The 20,605-nt window shown below is 35.6% G+C and overlaps 1 protein-coding gene across 10 annotated transcripts in view; it reads right to left on the bottom strand.

Annotated features, from left to right (window-relative positions):
- ANKS1B (ankyrin repeat and sterile alpha motif domain containing 1B) overlaps nt 1–20,605 on the bottom strand; it is a 432,033-nt gene that overhangs the window by 353,701 nt on the left and 57,727 nt on the right. For all 10 annotated transcript variants that reach the window (XM_051612894.1, XM_051612912.1, XM_051612951.1 and 7 more), the window contains exons 4-6: nt 15,393–15,689; nt 7,671–7,746; nt 5,447–5,548 (exon numbers count right to left, since the gene is read on the bottom strand). In XM_051612894.1, coding sequence (XP_051468854.1) covers nt 5,447–5,548; nt 7,671–7,746; nt 15,393–15,689 — 475 coding nt within the window. The remainder of the gene's footprint in view (nt 1–5,446; nt 5,549–7,670; nt 7,747–15,392; nt 15,690–20,605) is intronic.

The following is a 20,605-nucleotide window of genomic DNA, read 5'->3' as shown; positions in this document are numbered from 1 at the left end:
GTAATCCCACACTTTTTTTTCTTAAATTAAGTATGAGCTCCATTCCTTCCATTTTGAGACCCTACTTTGCAATGCCATGGGATGGATTAACATAGAGTTCCTCCCTAGAGTGACATACCCTAAGGAGACCAAAAGGCTTTCTAAACTCTAAAAAAGACAAAGTCTGAATAAAATAAAAATCTGAACACTCACCTTTTCAAACAGGAGACTCTTTAAGTAACTAGGTCAAAGGAAGATTTAAACTTAGAGGAGGCTTAAAAACCATTCCCTTTACACAGCCCATACTCCTGAAGGGGGATCCTCTCTTCTTCCCTACATGCCTTCTTTAAGGGCAGCAATCTTCAGAACTCCCTCTGCTCTCCTCAGGGCACTCCTCAAAACTGGCTGAGAATCCTGCAGCTCTATTTAGTCCTGCCCCCACCCATTAGATCTCTAAAAACTCTTTCTGAAACAGCTCATTTGCTCCTCTGGGAAGGAGTGATCCCCAGCCCACCTGAGGCTTTACAGCCCAAATTCTCTTCTTTTGCAGCTGGAGCAGTTACAGAAAACCAACTGGTAACAGGTGTGCTAAGGTGACAGACGAGCTGAGATGGAGGCTGGGCTGACTTCAGTATCCTAAATTTCGGAGGACAATTCTGAATTATTCAAGTTTGACTTAATCTCAGAGAAATCTGAAATAAGTAGAGGATTAAGTTAAAGGCACATAGGGGAATTTTTGTGCATGTTATCAGGGAAGATAAATGGAAGCAAGCTCTCAAGTACTACTATGATTCTGAAATAGGTAGGGGTTCAGCGAAACTTTTAAGTCCCCATAACAACAGCAGTTAAATGAATTCATAAACATTTAATACTCTACAGCTTTTACACAATATCCTATAAAAGAAACCAAGATACTTCCCCCCCCAAAAAAACAACCAAAAAAAAAACAACCCCAAAAAACCAAAACCACCACCACCAACAGCAAAAAAAAACCCCAACAACCAACCAACAAAAAAGAAACAAACAGAAACAAAGCCAAAGGAAGAGTGAGATCCCAGTTCTCTTCAATTCACTAGCTGAAATTAAATTCTTCCTTGACTGAAAACCTATTCTGTTCTTCCAGTGAGGCTGGAGGGGAATGGAAGATCTACTTAAAGAAAGCATGTGCTGACACCAAAACTATTTAAGCAGAGGGGAGAAGAAAGAAGTCCTGGTTCTGCAGCTGCTTATGCATTTTCCATTAGGAATAATTTGGTAACATGTACAAACAATGTTAGGTTCTTAAGCAACTACAGCAGAAGAGAGAGGAAACAGCTTTCTGTTACGTCTTGCTCCATGCTGTCTATACAGAAGAGCTTTTTGTGCCTTCCCAGGGCTCGTGTCATTTTTTCATCTGTTTATCTACTACCTCCTTTTTTTCTTACTAAGAATTCTGCTTCCAGAAATAGAAAAAGAGCAAGATACTAATAGAGAGCATAGTGGGCTGTGGAGAAAGAGTTGAAAGATGGTATAGAATGCACCTGCGTCACGTTCACATGTGCTAAAACTAAAACACAGCTGGTCGGTTTAATTTTAGGCCTACTAGGCTTGGCAACATCCCTTTTATCTCCAGTGCCTAATTATAAAGCCCTAAGTGCCAAAACCATTAACTGCTTCAATACTGAATGTTGTTGTTTCCCTACATCCCTGAAACACATCCAGTAGACTGGCCTTATTTGGCACATTATTCTAATTCTCCACTCTTTGAGTACATAATGCCGAGGCAGCTATTTCTTCATTACCACATCAAGAATCTAAACTGTAGTAAGTCTTTTTAGTTTAGGTCAGTGCAACTCAGACCTGAGCAAGACACAGAAAATGATGGGATATATATAAGTGACAAAGAATTAAAACATCAACTGTCATTTCTAATAATTCCATCTGTAATTAACAGGCAGTAAAAAAAGACATTCAGGTGGTGTACAGTTTAATCACTTTTTTCACATTGCTCTCCAAGCATGTTATTTATCTTCCTTCTGTCAGGTAACCACCAAAATCTCCACAAAGACATCAGACTTTGCAAACACACACAAAAATTTTTTTGCAGAAACTTCGACCACTGTTTTCTCAGGATAGTGAGAAAAGATGTAAAAATCACAAGACCAGTAGGATCACTTCTAAAACCTCACTGATAAAATATTTTGCTTCTTTTTAACCTATAATCTCTAAAAATCAGGTATTTAAATATGCTTTAAAAAAAGGAAGAACAGCAATAGAAACTTCTACCAACGATTCATAAACTCTGAAGGCCTCATTTCCAGGAGGCTAGCAGTCCTGCACATTTTAGTATCAGGTGAATGGATTTAGTATTACTGCCTCCATAAATTTCTTCTAAAGCCATAACTTACTTTTTTTTCCTTCAAAGAAGATTCTCATAAATATCCTCAAAACAAAATACTTGTCCTCCAAAACCTGTCTTACAACACAGTTACCTCTCTGCATATAAGACAGCATGCTACTTATCATGCCCACCAGTAGCACCAGTCACATTATTTCACTCTTTGTTTCTGCCAGTCTCTTGATATGCATCTTCCAGCCATAGTTTTATATTTTGAAAGCTAATACCTTGTGGCAAGGACAAATATTATGCTAGGTTAGTACTATAAAGTGTACAGTAACACTCATAAGAATTCAGGGGGGAAATGGTAAAAATGAGAATGCTAGGTGATGAAAATCTTACTCGATCCTGGCAATAAGGTGAAAGAGTCAATTCAATGCCATTGCGTCTGTGTAAAGAAAAAAACCACACCACCAAAATAACCCAAAACACACCAAAAAAAACCCCAAATAAACCACCAAACAAAAAACACAACAACAAAAAAAAACAGGAAGAAACTTACAAAAACTGGTCAGCAATTGCCTGACACGTTCATTTGCTTTCTTTTCTCCGTAAATCTACATGGAGGAGCCATAAAAGCTTCGCTAGAAGATCAGCTGAAGACAGAAGCTTTAACAGGAACGTATTTGGAAACCACCAACTCTCCCTCAGCAATTGCCCTTTCTTTGCATGGAATTCATTACCCACTGGTGTCAAACTCAATTACAGTATGTTCAGGTTTCCCCAAATCCCAGTGCTTCCCTGATTTTTTAGCTACAACAGGATAAATGCACAAACTCCAGTGAAGAGGATACTCGACTGACTTTTTAGAGGAGGGTGCCTCTATTGTATCATCAGCAGTGCTAGTACGGAATCTTGCCCCTCCTGATTTTATTTTTCAACCTCAGCTCACAGTTCAAATTTTAACATTGACAAGTAAAGCTTCAGTGAACTCTTTGCTGATGAAAAAGAATCTCAGTGGGTTCCACAGGGGAATTCTGAGGGGGCTTCTCAAGTTTTTTTTAAGACTCAGAGTGGCTCTTTTAAACATCTTTTGTCCTTGCACATCACTTTTCACTATGAGGCAGACAGAGCTAAAATAAGCAGTTGCTCATTACAAGCACAGTTTGGTCATACTAAAATGAGCTGAAACTATTAAGCAGTAATCTTTTTATTTTTAAGGCAGACATGTGAAAAAGATCACATGTCAAAGTACCAAAAAGCCTCAAAAGTGACAATTTTCTTTTTTTTTTTTGTGGTAAAAACTAAGGACAGATAATGATCCATCAATGTGACAAACCTTTGAGAGGGATTTGGGTGTTCTGTTTTTCATAGAGCAAGGGTACTTTGAAGTACTTTGTTCCTCAATGAGGTTGGGTCTGCAAGATCATGCTAAGGAGAAAAATGCAATAATGCAGATACAAAATGTAAGTTAGCTTAATTGGTGATGGGACTTTATAATGAAACTTAGGTTAATATTTGAAGGATGATTGATTTGGATGTCTAAGAAAGTGAAAGCTCTGACAGACTCTTTTCCTGCCACTGAAGAAGTTTCAGTGTTATATTAACCCCCTTTTCCTCTGCCCAGTGGTATGTTCATTCTGCAGCTTAGTGAGAATATAAAGACTGAAGTTTCACCATACAGTCTGAAGCAAGCTTAAGAGCTCCCTTCTGCTGATAGGGGGGAGGTCATACTTCATTCACCCATATCTTCCTCTGCACTTTTTGATGCACATTTCTGCCAGTTACCTGGGACAGAGCTAACTCTGGGATCTGAATCACATAGGAGGCAAGTTCATTAAAACAAACAAATGTATATTCATATAGTTGTAATCTTATTTTTTCTTATATTTACATACTAGAAAATATAGGTAATATAATAAAGTATATATTTTATATATTACTGGTTCATTATACTGAAACAGATAATTTTGCAATCTCCTGTATGTAGGCAACAGGAAAGGGAACTACGTAGCTGGAAGCAGAGAAGGAGGAAGCAGGCAGAATGGAGGAAAGGGAGAGAGAAAATAAGGAGGGAGAGAGATCTCAAGGCAAGCTGTTCAGTTCAGTTATATAATGAATCTGATCCTTAAGAGCATACCTCTCCAGTCTGCAAAATTTTCATTATACTTATAGGAGCTTTGTGTCACTGGTCCATCATCTCACTGGAAAACTGTACCGAAACTGGCTAATAAGTTCGGCAGTTACTCAGAAAAAAAACACCTGAATGACACAGTGTGGCCACACAACCTCTTTTTCTCTGTGAAATGTTCTTATGAAATACAGTTATGCGGGAGACTGAAGCATGAGCTAGTTCATATGTAGAACCAACACTGAACTGATTAAAATGGCTTATTTAAAGATGAGAATAATCAATAAAGGCAAAGATGCAGCAATAATACCTGCAGGGAACTCCTCTGTGAAACACAGTTAATGAAAGACTAACTGAAAATGTAGGGAACAAATTCCATGGAAGAGAAAGAATCAGGTTTAACATTGAGTTATGTACCAGCTCATGTTTCATCACTTTACTGCCATCTTCTAGCATAAAAAATTGAAGTAAACAATGGAGTTCCACCAATCTTACAGCATGAAAGTAAGATGATAAATGAAAACAAACACATATATAACAAAATTATAGTGTTTCTGCTATAATGACAAGACTTACTGCCTGGTTTAATTTTTTTTTTAATGTAAGGAAAATGAGAAAGATGTAATTAAATGTTTTGAAAATGTGTTATAACATTTCAGTCATACTTGCTATTTATGAATTAATAAAGCCTTTCAATTGTAGCTCATCATCACAATTTAATAGAACTACAGTGGAATATTATAATATGTTCTTTTGTAATGAAGAATGTACAAAGAATAGCTACAAGTGACACACCATGCTAGTGTCTATGGTCAGAAAAAAAAGAAAGGGTTTACTCTGAAACTCAGATATTCAACCATTTATTTTTGGGTATCTAGCAAACAATTTTGTCTTTTTTAATTTGAAGGACTAAATTTTGTATAATGAAACCTTTAACAAGTAGATATTACCATATATCTTAATACTCCTCCATGCTATTTCTGTTATGTCTAACAAGTGTATAGCTGAATATGACTTACCTTGAAGTAGAGCCACAATTTGGAGTGACTGCTGAGATGGATGCTCTTTAAGAATATCTAAAACCGTTCTGCCCAGACTGTCCTTTATGTTGGTATCAATTCCTGAAAAAGAAAATGATCTGTGGTGGAATTTTTAACCCTAAGCACTTCTGATTACAAATGTGGTAAATCAGACTCAATTATCTGGCAAATTGAATGCAGGCGGTTTTACAACTGTAGCAGATTAACAGCTGTGCTATAGTTCAAATACAGCATCCATTTCTGTTTAAAGCTTGAGTAGCCTAAAATTCACATGCTGACATGGGTGGTTTTTATCTTTCTGTAACTCATGTGGATATAAAGTAAGCTTCTTAAACAAAACTTGGGATTACTTTAACAGACTGTTCCTAAGAAACAACCATCCCAAAAATAGTATTTTATAAAATAAAGATCTTCTCTGATGGTTTTTCTTACATTCCTGGGTTCTAATTCCCCCCAAACTGCTCTGATTCATTGGGGATTTTCTGCATAGTACTAGTATGTGGCTTGGGAGCAATACAGAAAAAAGTTATTAAGCTTAAGAGTTTTGTACTTCATGGCAATGTGTTCGAAATTCATGCTCTGAGTAGACTGAAATACCCATATGTCGTATAAGGGCCACACAAATAGCCAGAGCATTTCCTCACAGACTGTGCAGACTGTTTGACAGAGTAATTGGTTGGGTTAATCTCTGAATGAAGCCATAAATAAGTTTGAGGCTTAACCTGGATGGGTCTCCAAGAACTTGCACATGACACTGCATGACTCTCCACCTTTGCTTTGTAGGGGCTACTTTGGAAATGTTTGCCTTACGGTAGAAGACTGAAGCTGTTTTTTTAGTTTAGATACACTTTTGTAAAAAATAAAGGCAAGAAAGATGCTAACAAACACAATGAGATTCCTCTTGGGACAGTGAGTAGAGGAAATCAGTGGAAGCAGGACTTATAAGGATGTTTTGGAAGCATGGAAGGATTTCTCTGCTCACCAGAAAAGGCTGCAGTTACTGTTATTTCTTGACCAAATGGAGGGTTTCCTAATTTGTTTTGTGAGAAAGACATACTAGTTTTCTCACTGAAAATAAAGTTAAAATATTGCTGGGCTAATTAGCAGTGACAACTGATTTTCAGAGTCCAGAGACACCAACTTACACCTTTCCTTTGCAGCAGGTTTTTTATAATATCTTCTGAGTCTTTTTTGAAGCAGAACTAGAGAAAAGGAGATGGTTAGGTAAAAAAGGAAGAAGGTAGGGAGTGTTGCAGAAGTGCAGAGCACTTGGCATTGAAGGAGTTCCCAGTGAAGATTCCACTCCACTGTCTTGTACAGTTGTACTCTGGTAGAGGATATATTGTGTACTAATCTGTAAGAGATATTCTTATCTGTGGTCTAAGGGCTTCCTGCATTTGTGTGATGTTCTTCTTCCTAGTTTACGTGAATTAATATAAAAAGGCCCTGCCTTTTTGAGGGCAGATAAATATCTCTTTCTGCCTACTTGCTATTCATCCAAATCGGAAAGCATGTTAGAAGGAACTTTTTATCTGAAAACAGATCTCAGATCAAGTATTCAGTAGCTGAGGTTCCGAGGAGGAGCTGTGTGTAGGACACTATACCGTCTTTTGCAATATATAGCCCCACAAGCACTGAAAATCAAGATCAATTAGATCCCTCAGTGTAACGGAAGTTCACATATCTCAGAGAAGCAATTTCTAGATATTTTCATTTTTACTGGTCTTCACACTTATCTGAGAAGACAGTTGTTGAGATGAGTAATTTACCTGCAACAATACTGAAACTCTTATTATATGGGTTTGCCAGGACTCTATATCTCTGTTCAACTGTCCTTTCAGGACAAATGCAATTCTTCTGGCTTCTATTTCAAAGAATACTCTTGGCTGTCTTTCAGCATGAATAACAAAATTTTATGTAGTCATTTTGTTCTCAGAATACATTTATTCTCAGAATACAGTACAGAATACACTGAGTCACATGAGGAATTTCTGAGTCTTAGTGAAAACTTTTTTTTTTTTTCTCTGTGTGTAGTAATTTTCTTATTCTAACAGAACACTGTTTTAAGGAGAGGTACACTTGATTAGATTTGCAAAGGCTGAGAAAGATAACTGTAATTTGTATAACTAAAACTTGAGGAGGCATACATCTGAATAGGAATATTAGGGATATTTGTTTAGTGTTTCCTGTAAATAAGGTTTACCTGTTTCAAGCAAAACGCGTACTACCTCCACCTTTCCAAACAGGGCTGCTTCATGTAGTGCACTCCCTTTTTCTGTCTAGAAAAGAAAATATTTTCACATTTAAAATGCACATTAAAATACCAATGAATCCTTGTGAAGGGAATATATCTAGAAAATAAGTATTTTTTTTTCCCCTTTTATTTTATCTACTTATAAAATACAATGAATGGGCAAGAAAAAAATTTACCATAATTATTTTTATTATTATTATTCAGAATAACAACATAAAAGCTGTCAGTTTTTCTATAAAAGTAATAAATATATAAGAAAATATAGTAGGCTTGTAATAAGACTCCTAATTAATAAGCCTGCATTTGTGTAAAATTTCTAAACTATTATAGGCAGTGAAAATGTAGTCAATGCCATCAGTGGAACATAGCTGTACAGCAGACTCAGCCAGTTTACATATAGACATATACACTTACTGAGGTGTTTTCATCTGAAAGTGAATCACACCCTAGAAGGTCAACTCAGTTGCACAGTAAGAGGTGCCCTAGGATATCCCACCTGGTCTCCAGCTGATGTTCCAGTTGATGCTCACATTTAATCTGCATCATATCTGCCCCATACAGATGTCTTGGATACCCTAAGGCACCTCCAACAGGAGTAGATGTGTTTAGTTAGATTATTTAAATTCTACTCTAGATGTCTGTGAACCTTAATTTTGCAGATTTCTGAGACATAAAATTCTCTGTGAATGGACTTCTGCTCAAATAAAATCTGCAGTACTGAAAAACGACCTCTCTTAACAAACTACTTTTCTTAGTATTTTATACTGCTGTTTCTGCAATACTTGAACAGAATATCTTTCCATACAATAGCATTAGCACTAGCTAAAGCACAACTAGATCTCACCAAATATCTGATTCATCTTTCTTTTTTTTTGATAGTAAATTAGATTGTGTATTGAGTTTGTTTGGTTTTGTTTGGTTGGTTGGTTGGGGTTTTTTGTTTGGTTGGTTTTTGTTGGGTTTTTTTTGTGGGCAAATGCTAAAGGTTTAACTGCTTGAATTCACTTTTTCTGTTTCATCCAAAGGCACCACTGTCATGCTTGCTATTGTGGAAATATTTTCAAGACACACCCAAAAAATGAACTCTTATATAAAATAGTGATTCCTTACTTATTAGCTGTATCAGAATGCATCAGTGTTACAACAATGCTATGACAGGATACTTAGAAGTAATCAGAGATCCTGAGATGGGATGTGAGCCCAAGGTAAGTGGACATATGTCCTAACAACTGAGCCTGAAAAGTCTTTGTTATGTCCATAATAGGAACACTCTATCTTTCTTCATACTTAGTACATGGATGAATAAAGTAGAGCATGCCCCATGTCATTTACATCCAGCACATCAGGTATGCTAACAGTGTAAAGGTGATGAGAAGGCAGTCAGCAAGAGAATGTGCATATGAAATACGTATCTCAAAACAATTTCTGATCTTTTCATTTTCAGAAGCAATCCAGATGAACACTCATTCTGAACAAGAAAACTAGATATTCAGATTTACTTAGAGATGTTTTCAGAATCCTGTACTCAAACAGTATCCACAAGAGTTTGATGGACTGTAACACTGGATAACTCTGCAATAACATAGTGAAATCACAAAGGTACACACAGAGCTTAAAGTGCAGCTCAGAAATTTCTGGGAATGAGAACAGTTCTCCAAAAAGCCACTGACAGTTATAGGAGTGATTACTGAAGAAGCCTTGACATCAGCAATCCTGAAAAAGTCTTTGATATGGCCTATTATCTTCTTTGGTATTTGTGTGGATATGGTATTTCCTTTGAATTTGTCACTCACTGACGTGAATAAACCTCAAGACTATTTGGTGGACTTGGTACTGTCAACATAGAGTTCCCTGTCACGAAGGATGTGAAGTACAACTTTGACTTCTGGAATATTTGACTTTGGAAAACAGGTGGTGAGATTCAGTTCAATGGGGAGAAGTTTATGGGGGTAACCTGCCTGAGAACACCACCATTATAGAGGCTTCATCACAATTGATCATTCACTGTTTTGAGAAAAGAGTAATGTCTCTCATATTTGAACATATTCACTATACTTGAACAAACTCTGTCATGTGTGAACATGAGCCAGCAATGTGTTCTTGCAGCCAAAAAGCTAAAGGTATTCTGATTTTTACTAGGAGATGTGTTGCCAGGGTCGAGGAAGGTGACCTTCCCTTCTGTTCACCACTGGTGAGGCCACACCTGGAGTACTCTGTCCATGTCTGGGCTTCTCAGTACAAGATAAACACAGAGGTACAAGAGAGTCACTAGAATTATTGAAAGACTGGAGCATCTCTCCTATGAGGAAAGGCTGACAGAGCTGGGACTGTTTAGCCTACACAAGATAAGACTGATGGGGCATGGCATTGCTGTTTACAAATATTTGAACAGAGTGTGTAAACAAGACTAAGACAGGCTTGGTGGTGTCAAGTGACAGAGAAGGTAATGGGGAAAACCTGAAACACAGGAGGTTCTGTGTGAACAGAAGGAAACATTTTTGCTGTGCAGGGGACTGAGCCCTGGAACAGGTTGCCCTTGGAGAAATGTAAAAGTTGTGTGGACATGATCCTGGGCAACCTGTTCTAGGTGACCTTGCTTGAACAGGGGGTTAGAGCCAGATGACCTCCAGAGTTCTCTTCCAATGTCAACAATTCTGTGACTCTGCCAGGGAATCCAATTACAGCAATAATGAAATCCTCAGAGTTTCAAATGTTACAGGAGATCTGAATTTTAGTCCTACTGAAGATGAACTATAGAGATGGGAACTAGCTGCACCTTGACTAAAATTGTAGAGATCATTCCATATTAACATTAATAAGGAAGCTGTACATACTTTAGTGAGAACAGCTATCTACAATCCATTCTTGTGGCATGATTTCAGACTGAGAAAAAGTAATGTTCCAGCATGCTGAATCAACAGCTTTGAAGACAAGGAAAAGGATCTATCCTCTGATTCTTCAGTTAAGAGGTGGAAAAGATCCTGATACAATAATTGTCAGGAGTGGCAGCAGTCCTTTCCAGTGACCAAAATGCCCCACTGGAGGAATGGGAAGTAATATTTTCCTTGATGAAAGCCTGTATCTCATGAAAAATTGAATGAAAACTACAATGCGAAGAGGAAATTTCCTCTAGATTTTTAAGGCAAACAAATCTATCTGGGGGCAACTCAAGAGCCAGAAGATAGCTCTGTAACAATGAACCAAAGCTCTGCTATGCAGAAAGGGAATAGAGAAACTTAAGCCACCTACATGTGTAATTCATATTGTTGGGGAAAAAAAATCAATAGCCAAATTCAATTTTTTTCATTTTATACTTTCTTGCTTCTTGGTCTATTCTACTGTGATAGTTCCTGTCATATCCGAACATGATCCTGAAATCCTTTACAGGCATTCTGCAGTGCTCTGTATTCTGGGGCGGTCTTTGCTCTACAACTCCAAGCTATCAGACGGAGCTACTGAATGCCACATCCCAGAAATGACATCTATATTACAGTCTGTTGAAAGAGGAATTTGAAAGGCACACTATATAAATAGTGGACTGATCTGCCCACTATGTAAATGAATCTCAGAGCAAGAGGGGAAATACTGCCAGAAAACTGAAAGAAAATCAGTTTGGGGATACGGAGATGGAAAGCACACTTGTAAGATGCAGATGTGCAATCCTGCATGAGATATCACGAAGATGAATGCTGACGTAAATCTTAAAAGCTCTAGGCAGGATTTCATGGTAATAGTGAATAACTAATGAGTGAATTAGATCCCTCGACCCAAAAACTGTCCAGAAGGCAGAAATGTCCTTGTTATCAGAGACTTAAGTAACTGGACTCCATTTTAACATAGGGAAAATGCTGAGCATCAGGATGAGCAGAGCCAAAAGAAACTCAGAAGACTGGTTGAGTACAGATATATCTCTTTGTACATGTGGACAATTACTTTAAGAAGTACTGATGGGTTTTTTTTCTGGTTAAATAGAGCATCTTACACAAATTAGACGGATTAATAAATATAGTTGCAAATAATTTCTATATCTTATTTAGGTAGATCTGTTTCACTTCTAATGCTGTACTTATGCAATTATTAACTTTTGTTGTCTATACTACAGCAGACTTCAGATTTATAGACAATATTCACTGCTTTACTTCCTAAAGCTTTCATTGCCTTGGATCATATTTTCCTGGCAAAGTGAACACTAATATTATATTTGGAAATGCTTCCACTGCAATATTTAATGAAAAAAAAAAAAAAAGTTGGTATATTTTCATTAACACAGTGAGCTAAAGTCTGCTTGAGTTCACATCAATGGATTATAGATTGATTCCCTGGCTAAGTTTTCTGTATATCAAGTATAGGGAACTATAGCACAAACTGTGCCAAGTGTATAAGAAAGCCCCAAGTAGCTTACAGCTAAATACAAGTACAATGTCACAGCTGGACACACAAAACAAGCAAGGATAGAAGGACACTGTCAGTAGGAACACCAGGATACACAATTTAACTTGGTGTACAATTTGCAGGCTCACACAAAAGCATGAAGGGTTTTATTAATCAGAGATATTTTTTTTAACCATGTAAATATGCAAGACCTTGTAATCAGGTCACTTGTCAAGTCCTTATTCATAGGCAGTTTACTATAGTTTTGATACGGATTTCAGACATAATCTGAAGGATGGAATGGTAGCTTTGCAAATTCATTCATGGAATATCCTCCATACAAAGTGACAGCAAAAAGGAAGGGGCATAGCTCTTTGCAGGACTACAGTGATAAGCAATGAAAATTGTCACCATTACTGGAACAAACAGGGAAGGCAAACAAGATAGATAATAGGTGGATAAGCAGATGGGGCCAAGTTTTAAGGTATTTACAATTATAAAATTACTGTTTACATGAAACACACTGAACTGTGCAGTATCTTATTTTACTGAGGGCCCAAAATCTATCACTCACCCAAAACCTGTGTATTTTTCATATGTTTCAATTTAACTGAAAACTTCAAAGCATAAAGAGATGAAGCAGATTTCTATTGCCCACTTCTAAATAATTTCAGATTGAAGGATATTGGATAGACCTGGGAAATGAATGAAATGTGTGATTAATTCAATCAAAAATTAAATTTTATTATTAGTCCAAATATTTGCTATGATTAAAATTGCTCAGGGTGTACAGAATTGACAGATAACATGGCTAAACAAAACTTCCCATTTAAACAAATAAATATTTACAATCACAGAGTGACAGCAGACAGGCTACTTCTATAATTGTCTCTCAACATTCTGAGAGTTTTTACTGCTGATAAGCTGAATTTATTTAATATGTATGAACAAGTACAATTTTATTTACCACATGGGATTATATTTTTTATATTGTTCTTTCCCAATCAGTGATGCAGAGCAATTTAATTAATATTAAAAGAGCTGAGTTCAGGTTTAAGTAACAAGCTGATACTGTATGCTCTGCTCAGTTTAATAAGCTGCCAGTAATCATCAACAAAGAATTTTCAGAGGTTATGGAAGTAATAAATTTGCAGTGTGTACAGAGCCAACTTGTCAATATGCTAAGATGCTGAATGAAAAGGAACATATTGATGGAGAATATCTATACCAGTGAGAAAATAAATAAGTGATATTTCCTTATGGCAAGTAGGACAAACACAGAAGAAACAAGATTACCCAGTGCAAAAAATGAAATAAAAAAATTCCCTCTTCCTATGAAGACCTCAGCAAAATAAGAATATAAACTATTGAAAAGAAATCAGATTTTTTTTAAAAGGGAAAGAACTTCTAGAATGTTAGTGCAGATGGCAAACATGATAATTACTTAAAAGAAGATTGTACAACCACTACATTTTTTAAAGACCAGGGAAAAACTTTTGGTATAACTATAGATAGAAATGGCTTAGGAGAATTCATAGCAGTGCTAAAATTATCTGGATTACATAAGAGGAAGAATACTTTTCGTAAAACCATTGTGTAATATTCAACCCTCATATAACCATCAGTTTGCAATTTGCCATGACAGGCACTATTTTTCTTAAATTATTGTATTTCTTAAACATCAATTCAGGCATCTGTTCAGTCAGTTTCTTTTTCCTCATTCAGTTACTAGAGACAGGAGAGAAATTATACATTCAGAAACACATATTTGAGGTTCCATTATATGTTGCTTTAGCATTAAACTTGAAGTAATAGTAAAGGACAGCTGAAACAACAGAGCTGCTTATATTAACCTTTGCAAGTATATCAGTTTCTAGTAAAGAAAATCAAAAGCAAATTAAATTGGAAGCATAATGGTAGGCAATAGCAAGCAAACCACAGGAAAAATCTGTTTATGTTAGAAACAGCCTGAAGCAAGTATCAGTGCTAACTCAAAGGATACTACAGCTAATAAAATTAGTAAAATTATTTCACCACATTTTGATTTTGAAGGTAGTTGAGTATAATAATTTTTAATCTTAAAACATTTTCTGGTTTCCTTTTTTTATTTTCTTTTTTTCTTAATCCATCTTTTCTTTTCCATTTCACATTTTTTTCCTCAAAAGTTGAAAAACATAACCTTGATGGAATACCAGGAATACCAAAAGCCCATAGAATTCAGGTGCAATCTTTCTGTATAGGGAATTTTACGTACAAAGGTGTTTGATTAAACGGACCTAAAGCTTAAAATGTTTATAAAATTTAGTAAGTTTAGGTAGATTTCACAAGGTTTATTAAATCACCGATTGGTAAAGAATGGCTGGATGTGACTCTAAAATAGATATAATTATGCTTGCTTGGTTGGTTTATCTGAAAATAGATACAAACTTGAAACAATCTTAATTCAAAGAACATGATATATACTCAGATAGAAAGAAGGCTACTTTAAATCTGAAGATAAAATACACTTTAAACTCAAATACACTGCTGTCAGTCAAATCAAGAGAAATCACTAAAATGGAGTCAAGACTTCACACATAACAAAACCAGTTTCTCTGTAGATAGAATGCTGGGACACTTTCCACTGGAAAGAATTGGATGTAAAATGTACTGCTACTGTAAGTTATATCTGTTCCCATCTATGTCTCTTTTGTTTAAAGTTACCCCTTTTACACCATCATAGTTTACTGTATATAGAACTAGATGAATCAAAAAGCTAACAAGTTTGAGTCAATAGCTGCAAGAATATATTGCTATAGAATTTTGCTTTAGTTTCATACAAGCATTTAGAAAATTTTTATTTCTTACTAACTTTGGATCTAGAATGGGATAACCCTGGGAAAATGAGTTCTCAGTCAAACACTGTTTCAGGCTGCTACGCCTGTTAAGGGCCACAGCTTTAGCAAGTCACCTTAGTATAACTCAAGCCAATGTTGTAAAAAAAAGTTAAAAACCTATATTCTGATGTGAGCAGTTAATAGTATTTGTGTATCTACATGTCTCAAGACAACATTAAAATATACATTGAGCTTTGAAGACACATATCTTTCTTAAGTTACCCCTTCGAACACATCACTTGGGCCATAAAAATAAATCTGTATTATATATCACCTTGCAGCACTAATGAAGTAAATGCAAGAGTATTTTAAAAGAAAAATATGTAAGAAGTTATTTAATTTGAATAACATTCTAATGATAAAGTAAGGAAAGAAAGGAAGAAAGGAGGAAAGGAAGAAGGGAAGAAAGAAATTACACACTAACTTGGCAGCTGACATCCATTCCAGCCTCCAGAAGAACCTGTACAACAGCTTTGTGGCCATTACGTGCAGCAAGATGCAAAGGAGTGTGTTTTCTTGTATTACAGTTCATCAGGTTTGGATATGCTTTGATGATCATTTTTACAACACGCAGACGTCCATAAAGTGCTGCCAGGTCCAGAGGTGTTTCTAGTTTGTTGTTCCTTATTGTAGGGTCTGTTAGCTCCTCTAACAGAACAGCAACCACTTCTGAATGACCATATTGAGCTGCACAATGCAGTGCTGTTTCATTTTCATTGTTCTGTTAAAACAAAACAGAAACTTAAAAAATTCATGTTTAATCACACAATAGAATTGCTAGACTTCTATAAATTGTCTCCATGAAATCACTACACAGGCACAGTTTGCAATATAATGTATGGTAATATATGTTAAGTGCTTCAGGATGACTCCACTAAAATTTTACTAAAAGAAAATTAATGCCTCAGCTCTGTGGCTCTCAAGCAGAGCAGATGGCTATATGTCCATGTTATTCCCAACCCATTTTTAACAACATGCCCCAAAAAACCTAGTTGTTCATGATATGCCAAAATATGTAAGTCTTCTTGATTCAACTGTTTCTCTTCGAAATACTCTGACACTTGTCTCTTTTCACAGTATAACTGGTTTTAAACCATAGTAGTTTGTTATTAAAGTAGTGAAATTACAGAGAAACACTTTGTAATGACAATGTATCAGGCACAAGGCTAGCTTCATATAGAACTTATTATAAAAGTTACTATCAAGGAAATCAAAGCTTGGCAGAATGCAAAATAGCAACTGTAGATATGAGAAAGTATTAGTACATCACAAAAGCAGCAAGTCTTTCAGAGCTTTTCAGGGAAATACGTATGTGCATTTAAGGCATATGAGTATTTGGATGCTGAGGATTGAAGAATTTTTTGCTTCATAAAACAATGCCCCCCAAATCTTTCCCCAAACACCACTTAACAATCTTAACAAATAAATAAATCTTGAGAAGAAGCAATACCTTTTTAAATTGTTTTCTGCAGTTCTGCCTGTTTACTTGCAATCCCAGACAGACAAATTACTTCAGGCAGAGAGGAAGGAAATAATTTATAGAGCTCTCTGAATTCTGTATGTCATCTATATTATTAATATATCTTATGTAGTCTCTATAAAGACTTAAAATAGACAGACACTATCAATTTTAAAAGTATGTACACTGAATACCTCTTCTGATACACGATTTATAAAATTTTGTGACATTTTTTAAAATGTAGCAAAAACTGAAAGCCCATAAACTGTTTCATTAATAAACAAAAATAATGTAAATTCATAAAACATATTAGAGAAAGACAGAAATCTAATTCTAAAGAAAGGAGAAGAGATAAATCTGAATCCATAGGCCATATTTCTCAAGAAAACAACTGAAGATAGTTCTGGGGACAGAAAACTGAAAAAAGAAGAGATTTGTATTCTGAAAGACAGAAAGGGTGCGAGAATAAGAAATGAAGCTTTGGCCTCTTACTCAAGAGCTAGTTAGGATAAGAAAATAATGATGCACAGTAGTATGTAGAACTATGGGAAGGGGGAAAACTTTTTTTCCTTTTGTTAACAGTATTTCTACTTTTATAATCAAGAACTTAAACCCGGGGTTTATAGTTTCAGCAATATTGCTGTCATTTTAAACTCATCTTCTAAATTAAAATTACTCAGGTAGGGAAACAGAGAAGACAGATCAATACATTCTGATGCATTAATGTTGCAGACAACTCTTCAGGCATCTGCAACACCATACAAGAGTCCAGAGACTGGAATACGTTTCTAGATAATTTGCAAGACGGAAGCTGAAATGCAGGAAGAGCCAAGTAGAAAGTGAAAAGATTACATTGGTAAACATGGCTTAATGACTAATTAGTATTTGAATCATTACGCATTATTCAGACCACCGCAAGGTCTTTCTCTATTACACAGACCTAAATTCAGGTAAAAATACGTATTATCACAATAGTACATGTCTGCAGTGATCCATCAGCTACCTGTGATATGCTTTTTTGGTGTTCTAGTTCTAATGTATCCTCTATACAGGACTGGGTGAAGCATTTTTTTAATTTGCAGTGGTATACTCAGAAATCACAAGCATAGTTTCTTGGAATTTATTTTTAGATTTTCAATATTTCATGGACAGATATGTATAGATGAACAGGCAATTGCAGTCTAATTTTGTGTACAATTACCACAATTAAGTAGGAAAATGAGATAATTGCACATAAAATGGCCAATTATGGCAATTTGTACCTACAGATATTGTATTTACATATCCAGTGGAAATAGTTATACAAAGAAATTAGATGTATAACTATTTCCACATTCTGTGCAGTAAATAGCAAAATACACGTTTCCTATACAATTGCCAAACAAATATATCATCCAATATCTGCTTATGTTTTAATTTTTTTCAAGCATTTCTAGATAATATATCTGGAAATTTGGACCGATAGTCTAAAATTGTAATTTTTTTAATATTCTGATTACCTTTACAAAGAGACATAAAAAATAAATTGGCTATGGCCTTTTTTAACAAAATATGGTGACTGAGCAAAATTTTGGTCACAGATATAGAAATATAGAGACCAAGCAGTCCAAATCACTGCTGCTGTGCAGCAAACTGAAATTTGCTCCCTCTAAACTAAGGACACCCAGCTGAATTTCCATGCAAGGTTATAGATACAGAAAATTATATTTTAAACAAGCATGGTGCATAAAATAATCTGTAAATCTGAACAGAAAGGTTCTTATTTTCAAATTAACATTGTTGGAGTTTTTTTAATGGTTTGTTTCCTTGCATTTGCCAAATTTGCTACATTTGTATTAATGAAAAATCAAACTGATTCAAAATTTAAAAACCTAGGTATCCCTGAAATAAAATCAAAGAATCCAGCCTGGACAAACACGATGATTAAATTACTTACACATATGTAGTCAGAACAGGCATTGTATATATTGTGTTATCAGAGTTGAGATGTACTACCTAATTAAAACTTGATAATGCAACACCCTTCCCTCTTTAAAATGTAACTTAATCATCTCAATTCAGGTATAAAAGACAGAATTATTTTCAGCTTTCAAAGACAGAACTACAACTTGTATAACTGCCCTCTAAATTTATCTGCTTTGACAATGTAGTACAACTTACATAAAATAAGTCACCTTGGAGCAAGAGGTTTTAATGAGCACAGAGGAGAGAGTTTTCAAGAAGGTTTTGTCAGTCTGCCATCTTCAAATTTAGGAAAGCAGAGAATGCCTACCAGACAGCTGGCTCAGCATTCCCAGAGAGAGCTCTAATACAGAAAAGGCTATAACAGTGTGTTTCCTGGACTGAAAGGAAAATTATCTTCCTCTACTTATTCCTCATGGAAAGATGGACATGGATGTGGCAGTCAGTGTTACAAGCTTCCTCCTTAGGGAATTTGTCTATAGAAGGTATAAAGTAATAAGAATAAGAATAATAACTACTAAAATCGCACACACAAAAAAACCAAACCCACGCCAAACAACAAACACTAAAAAAATTCCCACCACAACATATGAAGATATTTTAAGGGTTGAAGTTATGTGATTTCCTTGGTCCCAAAAATACTGTTACTTCTGACTTGCTTTTTGTGCAGACAAAGCTAAGCCAAATGTAACTCATTGATTTTGAGGTAATGTTTGTCCTCATATCTCTAAAATATCTTATTATTTTGAAGAAATCTTTAAAAGACACAAAAAAATACTCTTGAAGAAATTAATAATAATGTAGTCCTATTGATTACCTTTTTAGTCCCAAATGGAAACAGTTGTTTCTGAAGTACATGAAGTTCATGCACTAACACTTACTGCCATGAGCAGTTAACCTGCTATGAAAATACAAATGCCTACATGCAAGTTACCACTATGTGACTAGATCTTATATCCAAGGGCTAAATAATGCATCTAGTGCTGAAGAAACAGACTAGGATGCTTTTAGAAATTTCAGATACTTCACTACATGTTAGAAACTGCAAGATAGATGGTAAGACTGAATGAGTAAAAAAGAGAAATCTAGAAATGACAAGCAAGTAAGACATACAAAAGACAGAAAGAGTAGACCAATATTATGCAGAAATAGTATAAAACAGAAGTCCCTAGTATTCATAACAATATTTTAAACAAGTAGTTATTCATAGGGCCCAGTAGACCTCTGCTAGAAATAAGGAAGGCATTTTATAATTCAGCTTTTAACCTTTTGTAATTTTCTTCTTCATTACTTGCTACATGGGTATCTTCATGGGCACAGTCCTGACATTTTCCAGCTTTCCTCTGGATCTGTTCTCTTCCACATGCAGCCAGAACTCATACTTCTGTTGCTGCAGACTGAATTGTGCCTTCACAGCTTCGCATCTGGTCAGTACTGAGGACTGTGGTATGTCATTTAGATGCTGAGAACACATGACACAGCAAAGTCTGGAACCTCTCCTAAGGTCTATTAATTTGGAGGGCACATTAGCAAATACGTTATAGAGACAATTATTGTAGCTTGGCAGTCTATAGTTGAGAGATACAGGAAACATCAAGAGAATAAATGACTCACATGAATATAATATATAGGTCTTTGTAAAGCCACTATTAAACAGTGGGTATATTTAGGACTTTTACTGCTTAGTTGTGTAGTTTAGAGCTCATGAAGTCCACACAACTACTGTACAAGCAATAACGACTATAATGTAGTGATTTTACAGACCTTTGCAAAGAATGCTCAACTCCTGTCTTATCCAAGCATTTTTACAATGAACTTGAAAACAGAGACTTCCTCAATCACTGAGCCATTTCTTTGTCACATAATCCAAATATCAAGTAACTGAATAAGACATTTCCAAGACAGAGAAAGGAACGATCTCAGGATGTTCCTACTTCATCTACTAAAACAGGAGTGCAGTTTCCTGAGATGTTCCACTAGTGTAAGTTAATCACTCTAAAAAAAAAGCAGGAACTTTGCCTGATTGATTCAGCAAGTAGGACGTTACTATGTTTAATTACAATGGGAATTATAGTGTTTTCCTGGATGTCTAGGGCAAAGGCTGAACAACATGACAAGAGAAACTCTAAACACAGCCAAGAATGAGAAGAGCTCTTGGGAACAACATTGTGACTTTATTGTCCGTTCTTTTTGAGGAAGTTTTTTTATGTGGTGCA

Source organism: Apus apus, chromosome 1 (assembly GCF_020740795.1).
Source record: "Apus apus isolate bApuApu2 chromosome 1, bApuApu2.pri.cur, whole genome shotgun sequence".
Classification (NCBI taxonomy): Eukaryota; Metazoa; Chordata; class Aves; order Apodiformes; family Apodidae; genus Apus; species Apus apus.
This window is presented reverse-complemented; position numbering and strand designations above follow the sequence as displayed.